General features: G+C 42.7%; 2 protein-coding genes across 3 annotated transcripts in view; one reads left to right on the top strand and one right to left on the bottom strand.

The window, feature by feature from the left end:
* Window positions 1-5,212, bottom strand: part of ANKRD29 (ankyrin repeat domain 29) — a 35,362-nt gene extending 30,150 nt beyond the window's left edge. Inside the window, exons 1-2 of the mRNA XM_042798242.1 lie at window positions 5,142-5,212; window positions 3,609-3,800 (exon numbers count right to left, since the gene is read on the bottom strand). Of these exons, the coding sequence (XP_042654176.1) occupies window positions 3,609-3,755 (147 nt within the window). The 5' untranslated portion in view covers window positions 3,756-3,800; window positions 5,142-5,212. The remainder of the gene's footprint in view (window positions 1-3,608; window positions 3,801-5,141) is intronic.
* A 5,764-nt stretch (window positions 5,213-10,976) lies between these two features.
* LAMA3 (laminin subunit alpha 3) overlaps window positions 10,977-22,751 on the top strand; it is a 125,470-nt gene continuing 113,695 nt past the window's right edge. For both annotated transcript variants that reach the window (XM_042798109.1, XM_042798108.1), the window contains exons 1-2: window positions 10,977-11,305; window positions 17,256-17,408. In XM_042798109.1, coding sequence (XP_042654043.1) covers window positions 11,048-11,305; window positions 17,256-17,408 — 411 coding nt within the window. In that variant the 5' untranslated portion in view covers window positions 10,977-11,047. The remainder of the gene's footprint in view (window positions 11,306-17,255; window positions 17,409-22,751) is intronic.

Genomic DNA, 22,751 nt, shown 5'->3' with positions numbered 1-22,751 from the left:
CTGACCTAAACACACAGTGGCCCATGTTGCCCTTTTTGCTCTATCAGGCAGCTATTTATTTATAGAGCTGATAGTTAGGAATATTGTCTTATTTTCTTTATTATTATGATATTCAGTGGAAACCTATTGTAAAAGAATAATATTTAGACCTTACAGAATGGGAAATCGAATTCCTTAGCTTTTACTGTCTCACTCTACCCTTAACATTTTAGAAAGCTTTCAGGTATTGCAATATATCCATACAGGGAAAGATTTATTTCATCCAGCTCATTTTTCACTATGAGGGCATAGTAGCAATGTGACTGCATTTTATTATGCCTACCATACAACAACATCTTTATCGACCAAGTAGTCAGGAACGGGAATCAATACTGAGGAACTCTTTTATCTGCTTTCAGCAGTTTACATGAGGAGAGAAGAGAACTAAGTTGCCAGTGTTACCCTAGTCCAGAAGTCTAAAGTCTTTGGCTTTATGAGTCATAAATTCCTACCTCTTTTTTCCCTCTGTAAGTCCTACAGTAGCTCTCCAGCAAAGTTGTCCTTATACTTTGGATCAGACCCAAGGAAAGGAATGGAAGAATTTTCCAGTGCATCAAGGACACGAAATCAGGTTTTTCCCAGTGGTGCTTTTGACCCAATTTGGAATGACTGCTCTAAGTACTTGTATTTCCCCTCGTGCTTCCATGTTGCTGGGGATTCCTTCTATAAAAGCAGAGTATGCAGCACACTCAGATCATCAGCCATGTAGTGATTAGATAAAAAAAGTAAACACAAATCTGAGCCATTTTACCTGCTAAGGTGAATGGAATGTGCAAAATCACTCAAACGATCTGGCCACCCTACAAGGACAGCCTCAAGGAGTATCATGTAGCAATTTCTCTTCTGCTTTCAAACCAAGGATTTATACCTCTGTGCTCTTCATTTTCAGATGATATCAGCAATACTGACATCACTGGTAGGCAAAGTGTAAGACACTGCTTTGGGATTAATAATACAATTAATTGAGTAATTTTTGAGTAATAAATGGGTTTTAAACTTCAGGATATGACACAAGCCTTGACTGCTGTTGTTCAGGTATTAACGCAATCCTGTCTCATCAGATACTTCTTAGGGGAAGGTAATGTTGAATTTCAAGAGATTAACTGGATACAGTTTTCATGTAATTCTTATTATAAAGCTAGTCTGCTCCTAAAGCCTCCATAAAGTAAACAATTGATCCTCAGCATTGACAGCCTGGGAACAGAACATAATAAATGTTTGAAAAAGTCATCAGCTAATAGCTTTGGTGAAAATTACATGTTTCATTGTGTCATTTGCTCCAGCATCAGAAACTTTCAGGATACAATTTCTTCCACTTCATCAAGATCTCTAAAACATTATTTCAAACTTTGCCTCTGCAATTCATTTCAATTGTTTATATGTTTTTTTATGAGAGCCCAAAGATGAAAAGCTGGCATTATGTTCATGTTGTGCTGACATCAAGCAAAAACACTTATTAAAAAATGGCCTAGAGGAAAATATGTTACAAATCTGACAAGAGCATTTCTACGCAGGAATACAGAAAAAATGTGATAATGTATCTATATGTGTCATCTTAGGAATATTGAGGGGAAAAGTATCATTTAAATGCTGTGATAGCAGCTCCGTGCCCTACCTTTGACTCGCTGTTTGCAGAGAAGAGGCAGTTCACAGCGGGGTAACAGCTGAGGAGGAAGACTACAGTTGTTAAACAATGATCTTGAAGATGAAAGAGAAGAGGCAATAGTCAAAGAGAAATAAAAGAGAGGAGAAAGAGAACACTACCCTGGCAGCTTGTTCCTTGTACTGTCAAGAAAATTCCCTTTTCTTTCTCAGTTTCCAAACTGATGGAAGAGTTGAGTAAAAAGTTTTAAGAAGAAGAATTGGAAATGAGGATCAAAGGAAAATGTTAGTGGGACTTAGGACGAAAGAGAGAGGACTTTATTAAATAGCAATACATCCTACATGAAGGATCCTGATAAAAAGGAAAGGTCGTTCAAGATATAAATGTAAATTTAGACAGTCAAAAGCTGGTAGAAGAAGAGACAGTATTCGTGTGTATAGACGGTGAGAAAGAAAGATAAATGCTACCTCATGGGTAAGTAGGAGAGTAAGATGGAAAACATTAATAGACAGTGGCAAACAGAGATGGTAGGAATCCAAGGTAAGTACACAGTCTTCTGAGAGAAAGAGAAGATGCCAAGCAAAAAGACAGAAAAGAGAGAGAAAGTGGGGAGGAAGGCTGCAATTCTCCAGAGGGAGAGGGAGCAGGCAGTGAGCTACCTCGAACAGGAGTACCTGAGGGAATAGAAAGTGAAAAATAGGGCACCACAAAGGAGCTGATAGGGACAGAATAGAAAGGAAGACCTGAAGGACAAGGTAAAGACCTAAGGAGGCCACAAAAGGAGAAGAAGGCAAGAAGAAGGGGCTGGCACCACCAGGAAAACCTTTTAGGGTGGATGCTTGTGATAAATGAAGGTGGGAAAAAACTCAAGAGACAGAACAGAGGGACAGATGAGACTAAGACTAAGAAAAAATAAGTAGGTATGACACCAATGCAGGACCAAAAAGGGGATGACCACATCGGTTTCACAACCCAGTGTCAGGCTGTACTGCACTGTGAGCAAAGGTTCCCTGCTCCCTGCCACATCAGGGCTTTAACTGCAGGTGGAAAACCACCTGCTGCACCACCATCGCATGAGAGACACGGTGCCAGCACCGCAGCACCAGCGCCCGGCGGGGAGACGCGCTGACAGGAGTGAGAGGCAACTACAGGGAAGAAATCCACCAGATAAAGCAATGCAATGCAAGCAAGGTGGCAAAGGACAGGCACAGAGCTGGCGATCAATAAGAGATGGGCAAGCACAGCATCCAGAAAGTGCATAATGGAGAAGATGATGTACATCTAGCATAAATATTATCTGTTAGCATCAGCAAATTACTGCTTGCTTCCCTCTCTGACAATTGATTGTGTTAATCCTGCCCTCAGATTAAAAGAAAACTTATTTTAGGTGATCTTTTGAAGATGACTGCTCTTGCATGGTTTTGGATGGAAGAAGTACAAATAAAAAGTGACAGGAATCAGACAGAAAAAGGGAATGAACCAGCCTGGCTTCAGTGGCCACCACAGCCCGAAATGAAGAGCTCAGAAAAACGCTGCCTCCCAACTATTACACAACTAGCACCAGCAGAGATGATTGGAAAAGTGGAGAGGAGGCTCCCGACTGCAGCAAAGCCCACAGCGCTGAGCCGGGCCACCCTCAAGCCAGAGTAAAGCTTCATGGACGCTTGCAGTTTATGTAACCCAAACCATCCATCCTTTGGGGATGTCAGCACTGGGAAGCACCCACTCCATCAGCTGCCACCGCAGCACTCCCAGGGCACCCCAGAGCTCAGCAAGGACGCTTCTATTCTCTTTCCTTCCACCCTCAAACATCCTCTTTTTTTCCCCCCCAAAAAAACCCCATAAACAAATCCCTAAATCCAAGAATACGATGGAGCCGCCGGCACGGCAAGCACAAAGCGGGGGGGTGGGGGGGACACACACCAAACGCGCATCCCCCCGCCCCTCTCCCCGGCGCCCGGCTCACCTTGAACGACATCCTGCACATCGCAGCGCCCCGCCTCCTCGCCGCTCCGCGCTGCTCCGCGCCGATCCGCGCAACTCCGCGGCCCGGGGCTGCGCGGGGCCGGGGCGGGGCGCGGCGTGGCGTGGGGCCAGCGCCTCCCTCCCGCATCACTTTGTGCTTATGGGTTCCTGGCTGTTACTCCTCTTTGAAGGCCTGGGGCGGGGGGGAGAAGGGTAGGGGCGTGATAAGGATTAATTACTTAGTGATTATTAGTTATTATTGTTTATTATAATAATAAATCAGCGGGCACGGCTCCCCCCCGCAGCCACCCGCACCCCCTGCTCCAGCAGCAGCACCCCGAGAAGCAAGATCCCACGGTGGGGACCCCCACGGCTCCGGTTCAGACCTATCGACTGGGGCTCTGCTGCTCGGAAGTAGCACTGCAATGGCCCGAACCCCAGGCAGCCCCCGCCCCAGCGCGGGTCTCCTCACGGAACTAATGCCACTTCCACGGCACCTCGTCTGCATTTCACAACCTTCTCCCCTTGGTATCCAGGAAAAAACTGTGGGAAGGTATCGGTGTGAGCGCACCCACGCTGCAGCCGCACAGGCCCGTGGGGGCCCCACCTTGTACGTATCCAGCTATCGCCAACGCTACCTCCTGTGGGTGATGTGCTCTCATTAGGAAGACAGTAAATTCTTAAGGGCTTAATTTTAAGCCTTTAGAAATGAAGAGCCATAAAGCCAATGCATGTCCCGTTTTGCCTGGCTGCCGCAGATTTCATTCAAAGCCTGCGTGATATCAACTAGGCAAAACAGGGCATGCTCTGGTGGGAGATTCCTGAATTTCTTCGCTATTGTTGGTTTCAGCTGAGCCCTTAGGGATTTTCTTCTTTTGATGTGCAGACATAAATCCCATTCACGACAAAATTACGCGTGTGCACCGAGAGAAAATACTTGCGCTGAGATCCAGATAGTTTATTCTACAAATCTTCAAGTGGAGGATTTTCTGCAGATTTTTTTCCTGAGGCAATATTCATCTGTGCATACAGTAAAACAAACTGTAGGCAAGCAGATGAAAGCTGCTAATAGCGTAAGATCATCTCAGCATGTATGCCCTGATGTGAACCTCATCTTAATTGCTGAGAAGATCATACAAACATGGATGATCATCCTGATTTTTTCTTAAACTTAAAAATACTGAATAAACTCAGATTGCATAGTTAAGAGTCATCCTTGCTCTGATCCAGTTGCACAGTGATGCTTGCCCACTGATAGAGGAAAATATTACTAATCCATACACACTCCCTGCCTCACCCCTGGAAAATCCCTGCATTTATTCAATCTATTGTGAATAACATCCCAGTCTTTTCACATTCATGAGCCAAAACGTTAAATTTTCTGACAAAGAAAAACCAAAGAATTCTCTGGATGAACAACAAAATGGATACTAATGCAGTACGTGGATTTTTTGGGGTCTGTATTTATTTTAGATGTCAATGGAAAAATTTTGAAGTGTCTTTCTTAATTTGCCCACAAAATCTGAAACTGTACCTATTTTCAATAGCACACGGTCTCCTGTGATTTTGCTATTTTCATATTCAAGTGCAGTAACTTGTCAGAGCTGTTGAAGACAGAAATACATATATAAGGTATGGGGTTTTTGGTCACCCTTTGAAAGTTTATCCCAGAAAGCATTTAGAAACTATCTTTTTTGGTGTATATCTCTGTCTATTGTTACACGCAAAATCTTGTTTATGAGCAAAGGGGAAACACACCTCATATATATATGTATATATATATAAACCCAAGAATTTATAATTAGTATAACTGAATCTTAGCAGTCTAATCCAAGAATCATTACTAGATCAGATAAAATTATATCAGAAAAAGACAAAAATAAGTCTATGCAGAAAAAAAAATCAAAATTAATAATAATACAGTTAAAACTTATATACAGTTCCTAGATTTATTCCTTTTCCAGATATTATCCTCACCTTTCCCCTGCTCTGCTCAGTCCTAAAGTCAGTGGTTTCATTCTGGTGCTGGTGGTTTGGGATGTTACGGTGAGCTGTCAGCATCTGGAGTTGGTCGCTGCAGGGAACATGATATTCATGTTGATGGCTCCTTTTTCCTCCCTCTAGGATCTGCATAAGGTCATTTTATATGCTTGCTAACACCCTTTTACACCTTGCTCCTTCTTTGCTAGCCTACAGCTCCATTTTACAACCAAACTTACTACACATAGTGGCTTTTATGTTTGTTAGATACTATCGTTCAGTTCCTTTTGTTATCTTTAAATCCATTTTTGTCCAGCTCCAGGTCTGCATTTCTGTACCAGACTATTGGCAAGCTTTTTATAGCTGTGGGGTCACCAGTACCAAGCTTGTACCCCAGTGCCTGTCACCTCATGCCCATGCTCAGGCACCCTGCATCCCATGCCGCCACTTCTCAGTCACACCAGGTCTGCATTGCTCTACGCTGCATCATCACGTTAGAGTCATAAAGCCATGGTGGTACTATACAAAGGTAAGCAAAGGTAAATCAGATTACTTGTAGACACATGGTCAATTAGAAAAACTGCTGTTAGAACTAAACTGCGTAAAACAAAGTTGAGGGGATGTCAACAGAGCAAGTCTGACAAGCCTTAGTTCTGAGGCCTTACAAACTCAGTGCCTGTTCCTAGCAGTGGGAATACTGTATATTAGGGCTACGTGGTTACACTACCCTCATCTCCCCTATTCTTGATGCTTGGCAGGTTATTTAATATTGTGGGATATTTGAACTGGTTGAGATTTGTTACCTGTTTGGCAGAATTCATCTGCAGGGCAGCAGGCTGCATTCCTACCACCTAATTTTTCATCACAGTGATTATTTCAAATATCCTGAGCTATGTTGTTTTGAACAAATCTGAAGGATATCTAAAATGAATTGCTGGAACAAATGAAACCATTGCCTTTAAAAGCTGATTCAACTATTCTGTGTAAGTCACGGACAATCCTCACCTAAGTCACACAGTTCAGGCACAGCTATATATGGAGAATTAAAAGAAGTGGCACAAATGTTGGGTTAGCCAAAGCATTCATTTGGAGATCTTGAGCCAAACATCTACAAGTTTTTATGAAAACACATACATTCATTTGTACTTGCTTTAAAAAATAGCAATCAGCAAGCAAATACACATTTAAAATGTCATTGAAGAGCAATAGAAGTTTGCTTGCTCTGTATGTAAACAGCTAAATGTATTTCAGCAAAGTACGGCAAATTCTAGGTATAGAACATTCATGGTAAATGTGATACCTTCCAAGCATGCTGTATCTACTGAGCACACCTCGTGTCATCATTTTGTACCTATGCAACAAGACCGATATACCCCTGAGTGCCTGGGCATGCCCATTCTCTGCCTGGGAGTATTAATCATTCCTAATGCAGCATGCTACACCACCTGGGAGTATTCTTCTGCCCAAAGGGAATCCTCAGCTGCTTCTTGATTGCAACTTTTAGTGCCCTCTGGCTCCTTCACAGGCACTTAGGGTTGAGTTTCTGGGCTTCCTCCTTTAAATGAGAATAGCACTGCTGATCTCATGTGAAACATTTGAACAACCACAGATAAAACCAGTTGCATGTCTCAGATGGATCACTGCTTATGTAATTAGCTAACCTTTGTTTACAAAATCCTAGGACATTATGAGGTGAATATTAATTTAAGCGCAATATATTATTGTTATTCCAACTGTCTTTCAATATAGTTTTAGACAATTACTCTTAAAAAGAGAAATAGTGACAGATCTGAGAGGCATTTCTAAATTAGTTCTGCAAACTGGTATTTTACTTCAAGCATTCACTTTTGTGTACGAGGAGCCTTAAATCATGAAAGTACCAGTACACATCCATTAATGTGTCACTGTGAAAATGCAGAGGCACACATATATACTAGGTGCCTCACAGCTCTGCTGCTGGGGTGGTATTCTACATTACATAGGGTGAGCTGAAGCTCAAACCAAGTCAGTAAGTGCTTTTTTGTGGGTTTCTGCTGGCCTTGGATTCGACTTAAAATAGATTAAAAAAAAAAAAAAAAAAGAGATACAGAGTTTATAAATTTGGAGAGTTGCATTAAAAAAAAAAATTCTCACTTCTCTGTTCTCCTTACTCTACCCTTCCTTCCTGTGGTCCTAAAGTTCTGCAGGACTCGTGGTCATACCACAGCCTGCACAACGCTATCGGAACAGAAGGACCAAGCTGCTGGATAACTTCCATCTGCTAGTGACAGGCCACTGTCACCTCTACATACACACCCACAGTCTTGCTCCTGCCTCCTTCCTCACATACCTGATTCATGCTGGCTTTACATAGCTCCAGGGTCTCTGCGCAAAATTTCTGGTCACTTAGACATTTTATAGCAATCAAGTTATGGACTACCTGTGTTGGGAATGCTGCTATAAACATTTTTGTCCAACTGCTTTGAGTTAAAGGCAAGAGTTGTCATAACATTTTTCCTAAATTCTGCCCACATCTTTAGGTATCTCTTAAGATTTTTCAATGAAATCTAAGAGGTGGCGTTTTAGCCTCCATTTCTAGAAAGCACACTGAATAAAGAAAGCTTGTTTGGCATAAGTATTTAACAAAAGGACAGAAAAATCACCCAGGTGGCCAACAAAATATTTTTAAATCTAGATATACGTTAAGCAAAATGCACATAATTTTACGAGGAAGGCAACAGGAGAATTTCTTCCTCTCTTTTTCTATCCGGTAGGCTAATTTTCTGAATGTTTGTGAAGTTTAATCTGTGTTTTTAACTTTTAGGAAACTAGATGCAATAACATGTCATTATTTTACTAAAGTATTAGGTTTTTGCTCGCGTAAGCCCTGTTTTCTCATGTGATACCTCCCAATAAATTCACTGATACTCCCTGTTTGGGGAAGGACATCTCCTATGAGCAAGGGCTGCCTTTGTGCTGTGCAACCTACCAGACAGCTCACAAGAATATTCTCCTTAAAGTGAGGTTGCAAAGAATCTCCTGCAGCTGGATTCCCTACCTGAACTACCCACAGAACTATGCCAGAAAAATTTGCCAGGCATTACTCTGCACAAGTGCAAAGAAAATTTAGAGCAGATTCTAGTAGACACAGGACTTAGCTCTTCATCTCAAGTTCTTAGTTTAGGCACTTACTTCCTCTACTTTCACAGTACAATCTGTGACTTTTAAAAACTTCATCAAATGTATTTGAATCACCTGGTTTATGTTCCGCTTACTCTTATTCTAGGTTTATGCTTCTCAGAAGACTCTTCCCAACTGTTTATTGTGGAGATCAGGGACAGAGCTGCAGAAGAGTTCAAAACTCAAAACATGGAAATGCTGCTTACAATCCCCGCACATGTAGAGGCAGGGGTCTCTGCAATAAGTATGTTCAAACTAACTAAAGGCTGGGGTTTTTTTGCAGTTATTTGAAGCATTTATAGCAAAAGATGCCTTGTCATTAAAATCAACAATCCCACCACTGGAGTCCAGCTTGGAGGAATGTACAGGATAACTGGAGTAAACTAATTTCCTCAAATGTTGTGCAAGACCAGAAGCTTCTTTCTGTTTGAAGAGGAGAAAATCTTTCATGACTTGGATATATACTGGAGCAACATCTTTCAGATACAGCTAACTGGAGATAATCTGACTACTCTGAAAGAGATTGTGATGATTCTCTAATCTTCATAACTGTAATCTTCAGAGGTTACTCTTAATATTGTACTTTATAATGGATTTCCCTTAAAGTACCCAAACGTTTCTTTCTACCAGGAATATGCTCTGCTCAGCTTTTATTCAATTTTCTTTAATTCCTCAAACAATAAGGAGGACAATGATGCTCAGCAAGTTAACCAATGGCAGACCTTTGTAGGAGCTTGCCTGCTCTGGACTTAAAGGTCACTTATATGAGATACTTCCAGATCTCCATTTGTAAAAATTATATACTCCAGGATATAATTACGATTTATTCAAGAAACAGGTTGAAAAGACCAGTGGATATTCTTTCTATTAATGGGGTATTTTATTTAATGGGATGTTTGAAGATGGTGTGGCTTGTTTGTATTCAAACCTCTCATAGTTCTTGTGAAGTACAAACTACTGTGGGAAGTGACACGATGGACTTGTGCAACAAGATAATTTCCTTTCCACAATGTTACAGTTGGAAAATAAGAATATTTTTAAGCTGCTCTAGAAATTGAAAACATTTATGGATAGAATAGCCAAACCTAATATATTTAAATTGGCAGCATGCTACATTTCTGAAAGCCAACTTTTATATGGAGGATGCAAAAATTGCCTCCTACAGATATATCTCTATGGCATGATAAAGCCATAGTGGCACAAAACCAAGGGTGGTGGTATTTTCTTGCAGACAAAATCAATAGCTTGTGGCTGGTGCTGCCTGAAACAGTATACCAGGGATCTCCCTTGCTAGTGCTGTGTGGCATGTAGCAAAGCCCTCATAAAAGAAATACTTTGGTTCTGAGATGAATCACTATTAAAATATTAGAGGTATGTGTATCTTAGCCATATCTTTGTGCCTGAATCTGGCAAATTTTATTAAGAGAACTGAATGCTGGATGTGTGAGCACGTGTGGGGTTGGAAATGTGAATGGGTATGAAACCTGGGATAGCAATGTCATTAAGCAGTGCAACTCCTGATGCAGATGAGATGGTTCTTAGGCCTCCTTCTCCCTCTCCAACCTCCCCTCCAGCTTCTGTGTTACAAAAAGCCTGCGCCAAATACCTTCAAAAAGACAGGAGGTTCATTGTCCGCCCTGGATGAGCAGGAACACCACCTCAGCGGGCGCGGAGAGCGCTGGCTGTGCGCTGCAGCGGGGTCCCGGGGCTGTGGGGCCTCCAGGAGCCTCGGAGCACTGACTGCGGCCAGAGGAGTTGCCATTTCTGCAGCAGGGTTGCGCGGGGTGTCTGCCCCAGGACCTGCGGAGCGAAGCAGGGTACACCTTACGCGGGGACTAGCCCTGCGTGAGGGGAAAGCTGAGAAACCTTCATTTTTTCACGCCACATGCGCGCGCGACACGACAGGTCCCAGGTTATCAGGATGGATGCTCCGAGATTTCTTCACGGCCCGCTAAAAATATTAGCACTGGGGGTGGAGGGGGGATCAGAAAGCTCCAGCTGAGCCGCGGCGGGAGGGGAGGGGAGGGGGGGTGTGTGCGGTGTGTGTCACCCCTCGGCCCGCCCGCGGAGCTGGGCCTCAGGGCGCACACCCGGGGCCACCCCACCGGCCCGGAGACCCTTTTCCCTTCCCCTTCGCCGCCCGGTCCCGCCCCGCCCGGCGCCCCGCTCCCCCTCACCGGGGCTGCGCCCCGCCCCGCCCCGCCGCGCGCACGGCAGGCAGGGAGGCGCGGGCAGCGCGCGGGCCGCCGCCTGCCTGCTCCCCCGGCCCGCGCCGCCCTGAGGGCAGAGCCCGGCGCAGGAATGGCCGCGCCGCCGGGCTGCCCGCTCCTCTGGGCGCTCCTCCCGCCGCTCCTCACCCTCTGCCCCGCGCGGCCCGAGCCCTCCGCTTCCCGCGGGACGGGGCTCAGCCTCCACCCGCCCTACTTCAACCTGGCCGCGGCTGCCGGCATCTGGGCGACGGCCACCTGCGGGGAAGCGGCGGCGGGCGGCGGGCGGCCGGAGCTGTACTGCAAGCTGGTGGGGGGGCCGGCCGCCGCCCCCCTGGGGCGAGCCATCCAGGTAACAGGGCCGTCGTGTGGGGCCGGCGAGGGCTGGCGGCGCCGGGACCCCCATCCCCTCGCACGCTGTTTCCGTGGCTCAGCGGAGCGGCGTGGGGTGTGTAGCCGTCCCTTCTGGGGTGTCCCGGCGCCTCCGGGGGGTGCTGGCGTTACCCTGAGGTGCGTGGTCTCATTCTCTCGAGTGTTTTCTCCTGGCTGGGCGTGTGCCGCGAGCAGAGGAGCGGAGTGTAGACCAGCGGGACCCCACGCAGGGTGGAAGCGGGCTTCCTCCCGCAGGTGTCCCGGCCCCACGCCGCCGGGAGCGGCCGCCCGCCCCTCCGGCCCCGCTGCCCGGTGCCCCCGGTGCCGCGGCTGCCCCCGGGGATGCGTGAGCCGCTCGGGAGCCTGGAGGGGCTTCGGGAGTACCCAGGCGGCGTGTCGTGGCCTCGGCGCCTGGCCCGCGGTCCGTGGAGAGCAGCGTGATGCTTCTGGGAGCAAAGCAGTGAGCCTGGGGCGGGGGGACGGGAAACGAACTGCACCGGTAACCTCTCACGGGAGAGTGGGCATCTGTCCGGGGGGCAGCAGGAAAAGAGGTCCGGTTTGACTCAGGTGGCTTTGTGCTTTTTTTTTTTTTTTTTTTACAAGCACTAAATGTGAGGCTCATCGTCTATGCCTTGCATTGCTTGTGGGAGGATGCTGGAGATTCCTTGGGAGGCTGTCAGGGAGTATCAGCACACAAGGGCAGTGAGGATGATGATGTTCTCTCCTAGCGTAGTCTTAAGATTATTGCACGGCTTTTGTGCAACTCTCAAAAAATACAACAATAACTGGTAAAACTCCCGGAAAAGCGTTAAAGGAAATATATTTTTCCTTTGTTAGAAACTTGTATGAACATGTCTGTTAGAGGGTAAGGAATGAGTAACAAATGCACCAAACTCTGTCATGTACTGTGATGGATGCTCAGTATCAGTTTGAGCAGAACTTTGTTAAAGGGGGGACTTTCCTACAGTCTCAGACCTTCCAAAGTCCTTTTGTTTCTATTCCCTCATGATGGGAGGAGAAGAGAGCCAGGATAAAACTGCAATTTGAAAGGGATTTCGAAAGCTTTAAGGTCCACTTTTTGACTCCAGGCAATACAGAAAGAATGCAAGCAAATTTTTAGCATCTTGGAAGAAGGGTTAGTGTTTCAAAGTCTTATGAGGTGTTTGTATGTTTTTAATAGTGAAATAACCCTAATACCTTGTTTCAGAAGAGGTTGCAATGGATAAGAGCATTTTCTTCTAATTTTTTAATGGGGACAGACCCTCAAGAGGGGATGAGAGGACTAAGAAGGTGCACTGTACATGCTCCTCGTCATGTGCCAGGAGGGAGCATGCACCACGCCGCAGCCTGCCCTCACAGTTCATTAGACAGCCACAGCCTGCAGCGTGCTTTGCCCTGAACTTCTCTCTGCCATGCCTCTGCCTCACTATGAAATCTCAGTTTACTTTACATCTGTGTAGTGCTCTCCATCATAAAAAGCTCAAAGTGCTTTGGAGATGCTTACAACCTGAGTAATACACAGTTTCACTAATAGGAAGACTGGTAACAGTTATTATATGCTTAAACTAAGGTTGCAAAAAAACCCGTTGTGATGATCAGGAAACTGCTTGGTTCTTTGTTTCTAATACACCTCTGAAGTTCAGGCATCCATCCCTCCATACTGAACACAACACCCATGTTTAAAGTTGCCTGAAACAACCCTGCCACCAGGTGAATAGCCCAGTAATCTCTCAGCAACACACTGTAGCCCACTGCTGCAGTGAAACCTCATACTGGCATGCCTTGTAATAGCAGAAATTACAGTGTAACAAAAATCAGCCAAAGCAAACATCAGATAAACGTGTCATGCAAGTGGAATGAAGCCTGTTGTGTGATGCATATTGCCATTGATGGGTTTTGTAATCGGTCCCTTTATGTACTAACAACCAACTGGAAAAGAGGGTTTGCTGTATATAGGAAGAGGCTAGAAAGTGAGGGGATCCTCCTGTTAAATATTTGCCTTACAGGTTCTCGGTTAGAAGGCAGTTATGGTTCATGCCTGATTCACATTCCCAGAAGGGCTACTGATAGCTCAGCCCTGGCACAGGGAAACATGTTGTGGCTCTTACAGTGTTTGTGTAAGCATGCATACAGCAGCATCTCTCTCCACTTTTAACAAAGCCCCATTGAGATACATAACATGAATACTTCTGTGGTTTACTAGTAATAGTTATGGTTCAAGAAGGGTTGGAAAGGCTTTCAAAGGCCAGAGAAATCCAGCCATGGAAAATGCGATAACAGCACAATGTACATATTATCAAGCCACTCTGCCTCACAAGGTCAAAGACACTTGTAAATAAGAGAATCTCTTCTTTTGTGGAAAATGGGAGAGAAGTGCATTAAACTCTTACAGAAGCTGAGCTTACACAGAAGGATTTAAAATCAGCGTAAGTATTCATGTGTTGTTTCTTAAGAGTCTGAAGGAAGGTCATGAGGCTTTTACATAAAGTGATAGGTGTCACAGGTAGATAGCCACTGTGTCAGGCCAGTTCAAGTTAAAGCAGTGCCATACACTCGAGGCACTTTTGGGGTCTCTACAAGGCTGGATTGCGGCTGTTGCTCTAGGAACAGGGAAATTGGAAAGAAGTTGTGGAGGGTGATCCTCATTCTGATGACCAGAGCAGACAGCTCTGTTGACAGTACTATCCTAAACACTGAAAATAAGGCAGCCCCAGCTTAATTTCCACTGCTCTGCCATTGGCCTATCTTGTTCAGCTTGTCATTTGGTGATGTGTCTTTTAATGAAGCCTGTAGTACCCGGTAAACCCAGAAAGAGCGTTTGGAGGTCGTTTAAAGCTCTTGTGATCGGTGGGGTGGACAGTCCCTTCACAGGCAGCTCAACTGAGGCTCTTGAGGTGGTGCTGGACATATGCTGTGGAAAGCAGTATGTTTCCCTTATTTAGTACATTGACAAGTGGGACAATGACTTAATAAGAACAGTGGTGAGTGAAGAGATTCACTGCAGTGTAAAATATTTCAGCAGCTGATAGATAAATGGCATGCCTGGTTTTGCCTGCTGATCTGTTCGCAGTGGTGTGCAGGTGTGAATTAAAGTTTAACTGCCTACCTGTCCTGCCTTGCCAGTGGGTGCAAAACTGTTAGATATTAAAGAGTGAACAAATCCTTCATTGTTGTCACTTTCTATAACTTACAGGCGAGACATTTTTGTTCCTAGGTGTCTTTCTGTTCCATACTGATACATTTCAGCAAACTCCTTCATGCAGTTCCAGTTTTCTCCTTCACACGGGAGAACCAAGGGAAAGGAGGGTAACAAGGTCACCAGCAAATGCACACCTGCATGCCTGATGAACTGCAGCCAAAATTCAAACAAAGTCTGGAGGCCCAGTCTCCTTGAATGGAGACATGTCCTGTAGCAGACAGGCTGAGCACGGCGTGCCTGAGGTACTGCCAGTGGGAAGTAGGGAAGGCAGCTCTGGCCAATAATTTATTTTCTTTCATTTTTTGTTTTGCTGCCTTGTTGGCAGGGTTGCTGGAATGTACTTTAAATAACTGAAACTCCAGCTGTTGCAATGAAATTCTTTGAATTATGTGCCCCAAAAGAAAAAGATGGTATCTTGAGTTCAGATCAAGTGCTCTGGTGTGCTGAAATCACATAGGTGTATGTAAATGTAACGCTTGTATTTAATACTCCCAATTGTTTTCTGCTCATTTAGCCTTTCTTTGAGGCTGTTTCCAGATCAGAGGTGAAACTGCTGTAGCAGCAATTGTTTCCTGTGTAATTCCTGCCTGATTATTGTGAACGTGAATTTACATCTAAAGATCATGTTTCATGCACATTATATAACTGTTTAGGGAAGCTTGTACTGATGTAACATATATATGTCAGAACTTCAAGTATGTATTTGTCAGGAAAGATGCTTTGGTGTGGTGGTAACTGCAGTTGTTGGTGCATAGATTTATTTCTCAATGTATTGATTTTGCAGATAGTGACATGATGTTCTTTGTCATCACTGCAGAAATTGGCAATGTTGCCTGTAGCTAGCGCGGGCTGATGTGCTGCAGCAAACTGTATCTGAATGTAGCAGTATCCTGGCATATTGTAGTTTGTATGAAAATCAGCCAAATCATCTTCTCTAACAGAGCTGGAGGAGAATCATGTTCTAACATGTCCCCAGACATAGTTAACCAACCCATGTACATGAGGATTTAGTAAGTCTCTAAATAACTCTGAATTCTCAAGAGTTAACTCTCAGCCAGGTTGACACCTGCAGTGCTGAATCAGAATGGCTAATGGTAGCCGTGTCTTCTGGAAATGACAACATACTCTGGGCTTTCCAGAAGAGCAGGATGAGGATGGAACCATTGCTAGATGCAGATGCTGAGATTGTTACTACTGATGCAGAAATATTCAGTGAATATCTATGTTTGGTATTTACAAGGCACAAGATGGTGTATTTGTATCGCATGAGCATGAAGAGGTAGTTTCCAATCCATTAGTAACTATAGCAGATGTTAAACAAATCCTGGTAGAGATAAATATCTTAAATTCATCAAGCTTGCAAGACTACCCAGCAAGAATGTGAGAACCCTAATGTTATTCCACTATTAAAAGTGGGCAAGTATGATTGCTCCAGTTACTTTACACTGGTTAGTCTGACAACAGTGACAAACAGAATAACGGCAGTTATATGGGAGTCTGTTAATACTTAAAAGGTAGGAATATACTTCATGCCAGGAAATGTGGGTTGTGGAAACAACAAAAGATTTGTCACATCTTTTTGACGAAAACATGCTTAGCTGGTAAAGGGAATGGTGCAAATATTATCTTATTTAAAACAGGAGTCCGGCAGTGTCAGCACCTCATAGGCTGAATGGATTAAGCAACTGTCCGACTGAAGTAACCATTAAGAGGGTACTGCCATTCAGTGAAAATGTAATTTTTCTTTTGAGGTTCTACAAAGATCTGTGCCTGGCACAGTTTAGCATTTTCGTTGATTATCCCCACCCAGTGATTGGAGTAAGAAGTGAATGGGACGCTAAAAAAAAAAAAAATCCCTTAATAAATAATTATAATGCTTCAGTACTAATCTTAGTAGACTGTAAAATGCAGTTTCTTGAAGATAAAAATACTGCTTGTGGGGCAAGCCAAGATACCAAATTAAAAGACAATTAAGTTTCCAGGAGTTTATTCATCCTTATTGTACAGAAGAGTACAAAGAGCTTTAGAGACTATCAAAGAGAGATTATCAGGGCATCTCCGGAGTGTGGCTTTAGTTGGGGACTGGAAATTGGGCAGTAACTTCTGCAAATGAAGATACAATGGGATTCTTTAAAGGGAAACTTAAAGGGAACAGTCCTATAGGATCCATTGCATTTTCCACAAATACATATTGTTCATAAGTCTCTGATTCAGAGTGTATTATAACAGCATGAAAAAAATGAAAGCAGTATTATAAAATTGTAACACCAAACTTACAGGCAAGTAACAGAGTAATTTTTGTGATTTTTATTAATACCAAGATATGTACATATGTTGATATTTCATGGTCTTTTAGGAAGATTGAGGGTAATTTGTTGGTCTTATTTCAGGTTTAAGAATCTTTGTTTCATTAATTTCTTGCAGATGTAAGACATATTTTCACCAAATTATCAATAATTCATTAATAAAGAAATACTTACTGTAGTTTCCTTAAAGAGATTTCTGAAATTTTAGTTTGTAACATAAAATCTAGTATGTTTCAGGGTATAAGTGTGTAATTTAATGCCAGGGTAATAATTTATACATTAAAAATTACACTATATAAAGAGAGATACAAAATGTAACCTCATTTTTAGTCAGTGCCTCGTTCATAATCTTGGTGAACAACAGCATGCATCTTCAGTGTGTAAGATTTCAGCTGAGACCATCTTTTTAATTTATGGTGTTTCAGGGACAGTTTTGTGATTATTGCAACGCTGCTGATCCCAGTAAAGCTCACCCAGTAACCAATGCAGTTGATGGCACGGAGCGCTGGTGGCAGAGCCCTCCTCTTTCTATGGGCTTGAAGTACAATGAAGTCAATGTCACTTTAGACCTAGGACAGGTAAGTGCATGAACAATTGGGTGAGGTTTAATCATTTCTTGCATTTATATACATGCTTTGCAATTGAGAGAGATGTTTGAACTGATGATTTTAACTTCCAACACCACAGCTTTTTTGTCTAGTTTATGTTCTTTGTTTTTTTTACCAAGTTAACTTTAATGAAGTGATTCATTTTCCTTCAGGAGTTCTTGATGATGTGGGTTCTTGCCACTGGCATGACACAGATTTAATGACTGTGCTTTCTTGCACAGGCACTGTAACTTGTTAACTTGAGGTTACAGGGGGGACTGACTGCTCCGCTGAAACTGGGGCTCTACCTTCCATTTCATATTCCCCCTTTTCCATGGGCACAGAGAGAGACATTTCATGATCTCATACCATGTACACATTTCAAGAATAATGTTTGGAGTTTGCTTTTGCCTCAGGGGTCCTTCTGGTTTCCCTGTCATCCAGCAAGATCTTCAAGATAGACAGGAAAATACTGATAACATGGTCTAAAAGGAAAGGGACAGCAAAACCAGTGTAATACGAATTAATAGTATGACAGTAACATGAACACCCATATTTCCTCTGCAGGCGATAGGCAAAGAGCTAACAGTAAAGCCTCTGTATCTGTATCTTAAGTCATAGGGACGGGTTCTCAGCTGCCATAATTGGGTGCTGATCCAGTGAAATTAGTTATGCTCTGCAACTTCACACCAGCTGAAAATATATGACTATAAATACATGCTGGGGGCTGCAAAATGTATGTATATGTATGCATATATATATTTTGGACAGTAGTAACTGTTTATTGACTGATTATATAGGACAGGATTTCCTGAATAGGCATTCAACTTAGTTGACAGCAAGGGGAGGAATAACTAAGGAAAAAAGTTTCTCTGTGAGACTTAGCTGTCATTTTGTTGGGGATTGAGGTGCAAATTATTTTACATCTTCTGTTACATGGGGTTTTAATGCTCTTGTCCCTTGCATGACTGGAATGGTTCTCATTTTGAGGATATCTTCATTCAGTGCTTTTGGATTCAGCATAGCAGCAGCAGTGCAGAAGGGTCAGACAACTTAAGATAGAGAGTATCAGTAAAACTAAACAGCTGTGATTTTTGAATTTGCATTTCAAGTAATTAGATTAATAACATGCCTGTTTCTTAACTGCTTGTCTCCACTGTACCACAAAAGAAGGGAGAGCTATGTAGAAGCAGATGCATTTTTAGGCCACAGTGTCCACGTTAGCCTAGCACACAGTGGTTGGACCTACCTCTGTGTTGTGTTGATCTTTCTGTTACACTGTACAGTTGAGGGGTGTTGCACCCCCTGATGCTTTGTGCTCCTGGGAAGGGTATTACTCGGTCATTCTTTCCCAGCAAACTGTAGGGAGGTTTGTGTTTCAGGCTCGGCATACACAGTAGGGACACTGAATGCAGAGCAGGGTGCTATGGATAGGCATGGGAAGGCGATCACCTCCTGATAAAGCAGACCTTACTTTCTGAGCTGCATGCAGCCATCATGGTTTCTGCAAGACTCAGGATTAGGTTGCAGGCAGTAATTTGTGTTGCAGTATAGAACAGCATACTTGTGACCAACACTTGTGCATTGTCATCATCATCATCCACTTGTGTAGCACATTGTTCCATCCAAAACTTCTATTCCCACTGTGTACCTGTTAGCTTCTTTGGAGGACCTACTGGCAAACACCTTGTCTTTTAGGTGTTGAGTAAACTTTTGAGAAACCTCCTTCCTTCAGAGGAAGGATATGAACTGAGTGCCCTCTTCTCATGGGACTCCTTGAAGACCAACTGCTATGTGCTAAAATTCTTGTAGTTATTAAAGGATTTCTCAGCAGGAGACTTTGTGTTTCTCTTTACTCTGGTACCACTTGGAAAGGTGACTCTGAACTCCCTTACTTGGAAACGAGGGAAACACAAGGCAAAGGTCAAAATTACTCCAGGTCTTGTGATCAGGAAGGGATCTTTTTAATCAGTGGATGGATGAGGGTTTAGTAGGATTTCTGTGATTTTTTTTTTTTTGTTTTTTTTTTTTTTTTTTTTTTTTTGTTTTTTGTTCCCCCTCCTGCTTCAGTGACATTATCTTGGATCTGCATTCAGTCAGTTCATCTCAGGATTTGTTTGAACTTGAGACTCACTTTTGGCATTTTGCCTAGTATTCTCACACCCCAAATTCATACAGTAGTGCAGAAGACTAATAATGTAGAAGAAAATTAAATACTGTGACAGAGTAAGTCTGCTCAAGTGAACAGGTAAGCACTGAGACCCCAATTCCTCTTACCTTATTTCAGGGTCCTAAAAATTAAGAACTTGGTCTTTCTCAGTAGGAGACAGAAATTTTCAGAGTGCAATTCCTCAATGAAGGTTTTGTTTTTTAAGGAACAATAAATGTTCTTAAAGTTAGATGTGTGCCTAAATGCCTTGCATACCTAAATTCCTTGCTGAGTAGTTGTCCTGTTCTTCATTTTGACACAAGGCACCTTTTACTACAAACAAAATATGGAAATGTTTTTGCATATGCAAAACAGGACAATAAGGTACATATGCATGAAGGAAAGCAATGACTGAGTCGTAAGTTGGTCATCAAATATTCACAATTAGAGGAAGCAGAACTTAGTCCAATTTCAAAAGATTTTTATTTACTACATTCCTGCCATCGTATCTGTGAGACTGAGAGGGGAGTCCCAGTGGAGCCTTTTCCCATGGTCTGATGACAATGTTTAACTGAATAGTTGCATTATTGGTGGAAGTTTGAGTGCTCACTACCATGGAGTTGGAAAAGAACACCCACCTGCTGCTGCTTCTGTTTCACAAGGATTAGGGCTGATTTTGAAAGTTAGAATTGCTTCAGGATGTTAAATCTTTCTGCTAGAAAGATGCTTATTTTGCTGTACTTTGTATTATGAGAAAAAGCTTAAACCTTAAAGCAAAAACCTTGCTTTACTTCCCTTTCTGACTTTATGTACTATAGTTACATTTCTAAACAATCACAGACTTTCTGAATAATAATTATAATGTTGATCCCTCCGGCAGTCTCTTGATTCTGTTAACATACCTGCTTATACTGTGGCTATTCCTGACTTGTTTCAAATATTTGGATCAAGTCTCAATTATTCCTTTAATTGGTCCTGATTTTTCCCAATGTAGTTTTCAGCACATTTTAAACTTTTGAATCCAGAATGTCAGACTGAAGTTCACTGCCCTTCTCCTGACTCTTTGGATTGCCTAATTTTAGCAGGTGTGCCCTCGTCTTTGGCTTGCTTAATGCTCAGCAGATGCTACGGTAATACTCCCCCAGGTATTTTTCTGAACTCTGTCTTAAGAAGATGAAGAAGGCTCAGGATAGCATGATAGTGCATGATGAAAAAAAAATGTCTAACTGTTAAACTTCAAAAAGTTTAGTTCACGAATTTTATTGTTGCTTTTAGTTATGTGTGATTATTTTTGTACTGCATTTTTGTGGCAGTAATACAGTGCTGGAAGGCTTGGTGAAGTCTTGTGCACTAATATGTTGAATAGTTTTTATGCAGTGATATTTCTAGTCACGGTTGTAAATTAAAGGCACTCAGTGGAATGTAATGTCCAAATTAGTACTTTTATTAGGGAGGGAAGGAAACTTAACCATGAATTTAAGATAAGTGGTATGGCCTGGGGAGGACTTTATGCTTTCATGTTATCTGCAAAATAAAGCATGTAAACATTTTAAAAAAGCCTTGCAGTTTGGCAAATCTTCTGAGTTGCTTTTATATGGTAGGTATGTCTTATGTGTTTAATTTTTGTATTTGATAGCAATCCTTTATGTTCATAGCTTTACAAACAGTATTTGTTGTTGGGAATATTGATCAGCTTTGGCTAATTTTTGTTATTTAAAGCAATTGTTCTTAACTTGCAAAAGATTGACATAATTTCTTAAAATGTGTCTGAAGATACAGTTAATTTAACTGTCATTCTGTAAAATATGAAGTGTACTGTAGGCCCTTCTTCCATAGGAGAAAATTGTCAAGGTGGAGGGAGATGTATCAGAAGATACATTGAACTGGGCTTCCAAAAATAGTCATTGCATTCATTGTGCTTGACTGTTGAAGATTTTGTTACTGCTGACCCTGACATTAGACCCAGCTCCAGTGTGGAATTGCATAACCTCTATAATAACACCAAGAAGTTCTACTAATTAGGGCACAAGAACCACTGCATAAAGCTGCTGCAGTCTTACAGAACTGCCTCCAGCTTTCCTCTGGAACCCCTGCACAGCTCTGCCTCTGCAGCAGCACTGACCCTCGCTCTACTGTTTTGGTTCACACTGGGGAGAAAAGAGGCTTTTAGGTCTGGGGAAGGCACAATATTGTCTTTGCAGTACCCAAAAATGGGGATGCTAACAACACAGAGTCTTGCGTTACTTCGTATTAGAGAAGTCTGGTTTGAAGTATTTCAGTTTGTTCAGGAAGCTGATTTGGAATCATGCCACAAAATATTATGCTTTGAAGTTAGTTGATTTTGGCTCATGCCGCACTAAGGTGAATCTGTTTGTGAACTGTAGATTAACACAACTTCAGCTGATGAAGTAGCAGCCATCTGACAGAAGTTTCTAAAAGTTGTACTGGGTAATGCACACTCCATTTATTCCTCAGTCACACTGCAAGCAGCTCATTCTGAGCTGAGCTGCCAGCTTTAGTCAGTGAAATACCCTAAATACATCCTTTCTTGCTAATATGTTATCCTTTAAGATGTCAATGTGCTGTGTTTTCTTAAACCTTTAATTAAAGACTTTTTGAATGGCTCAGCCTTTTTGTTCTTATGTTTGCATTAATAGATCTATGTCATTGGCTTTAAAATGTGGTTTTGATATTAATTTGGTATTATTCTCAAAATATACAGGAAAAAAAATCTTGCAAGCCTTGCTCTCCTTCACTTTGCTGACACTATCTTCCTCTGGTTTTTCTTCAGCATCCCTTGTTCCCACTCACTGATCGCACTTTCCTCCGTGTCTGTACTTCTGATTCTCCCACCTCCCTTCCCATGCTTATTCCTACATGTTACTTTCATTTTGTGATAAATTGTCCTAAATACCTCACTTTCAACTCAATATAGAAAAAGCAGAACCTCTACTAATAGCCTCCAACCCTCTGCACTTCCCCGTGTTTCCTTCCAGTGCTGACAGTACTACTGTGTTTTTCACTTTGGACTGCAGCCCTCATAAGGGGACGTTTATCTCCTGAACAACTGAGGTCTGAATTGTACAAATCCCTTCCCATATGAAAAGCTTCAGTGTTCTGTGAAAAAATAAGCCATATGTAAGAAATAATTATGAGCATTGAGTTGGTCTTTGTCCAAATCCCAA

The sequence above is a fragment of the Tyto alba genome, unplaced genomic scaffold (genome assembly GCF_018691265.1).
Source record: "Tyto alba isolate M040663 unplaced genomic scaffold, T.alba_DEE_v4.0 Super-Scaffold_27, whole genome shotgun sequence".
In the NCBI taxonomy this organism is placed as follows: Eukaryota; Metazoa; Chordata; class Aves; order Strigiformes; family Tytonidae; genus Tyto; species Tyto alba.
Note: the sequence above shows the minus strand (reverse complement) of the source record. Positions and strands in the feature narration are given on the sequence as shown.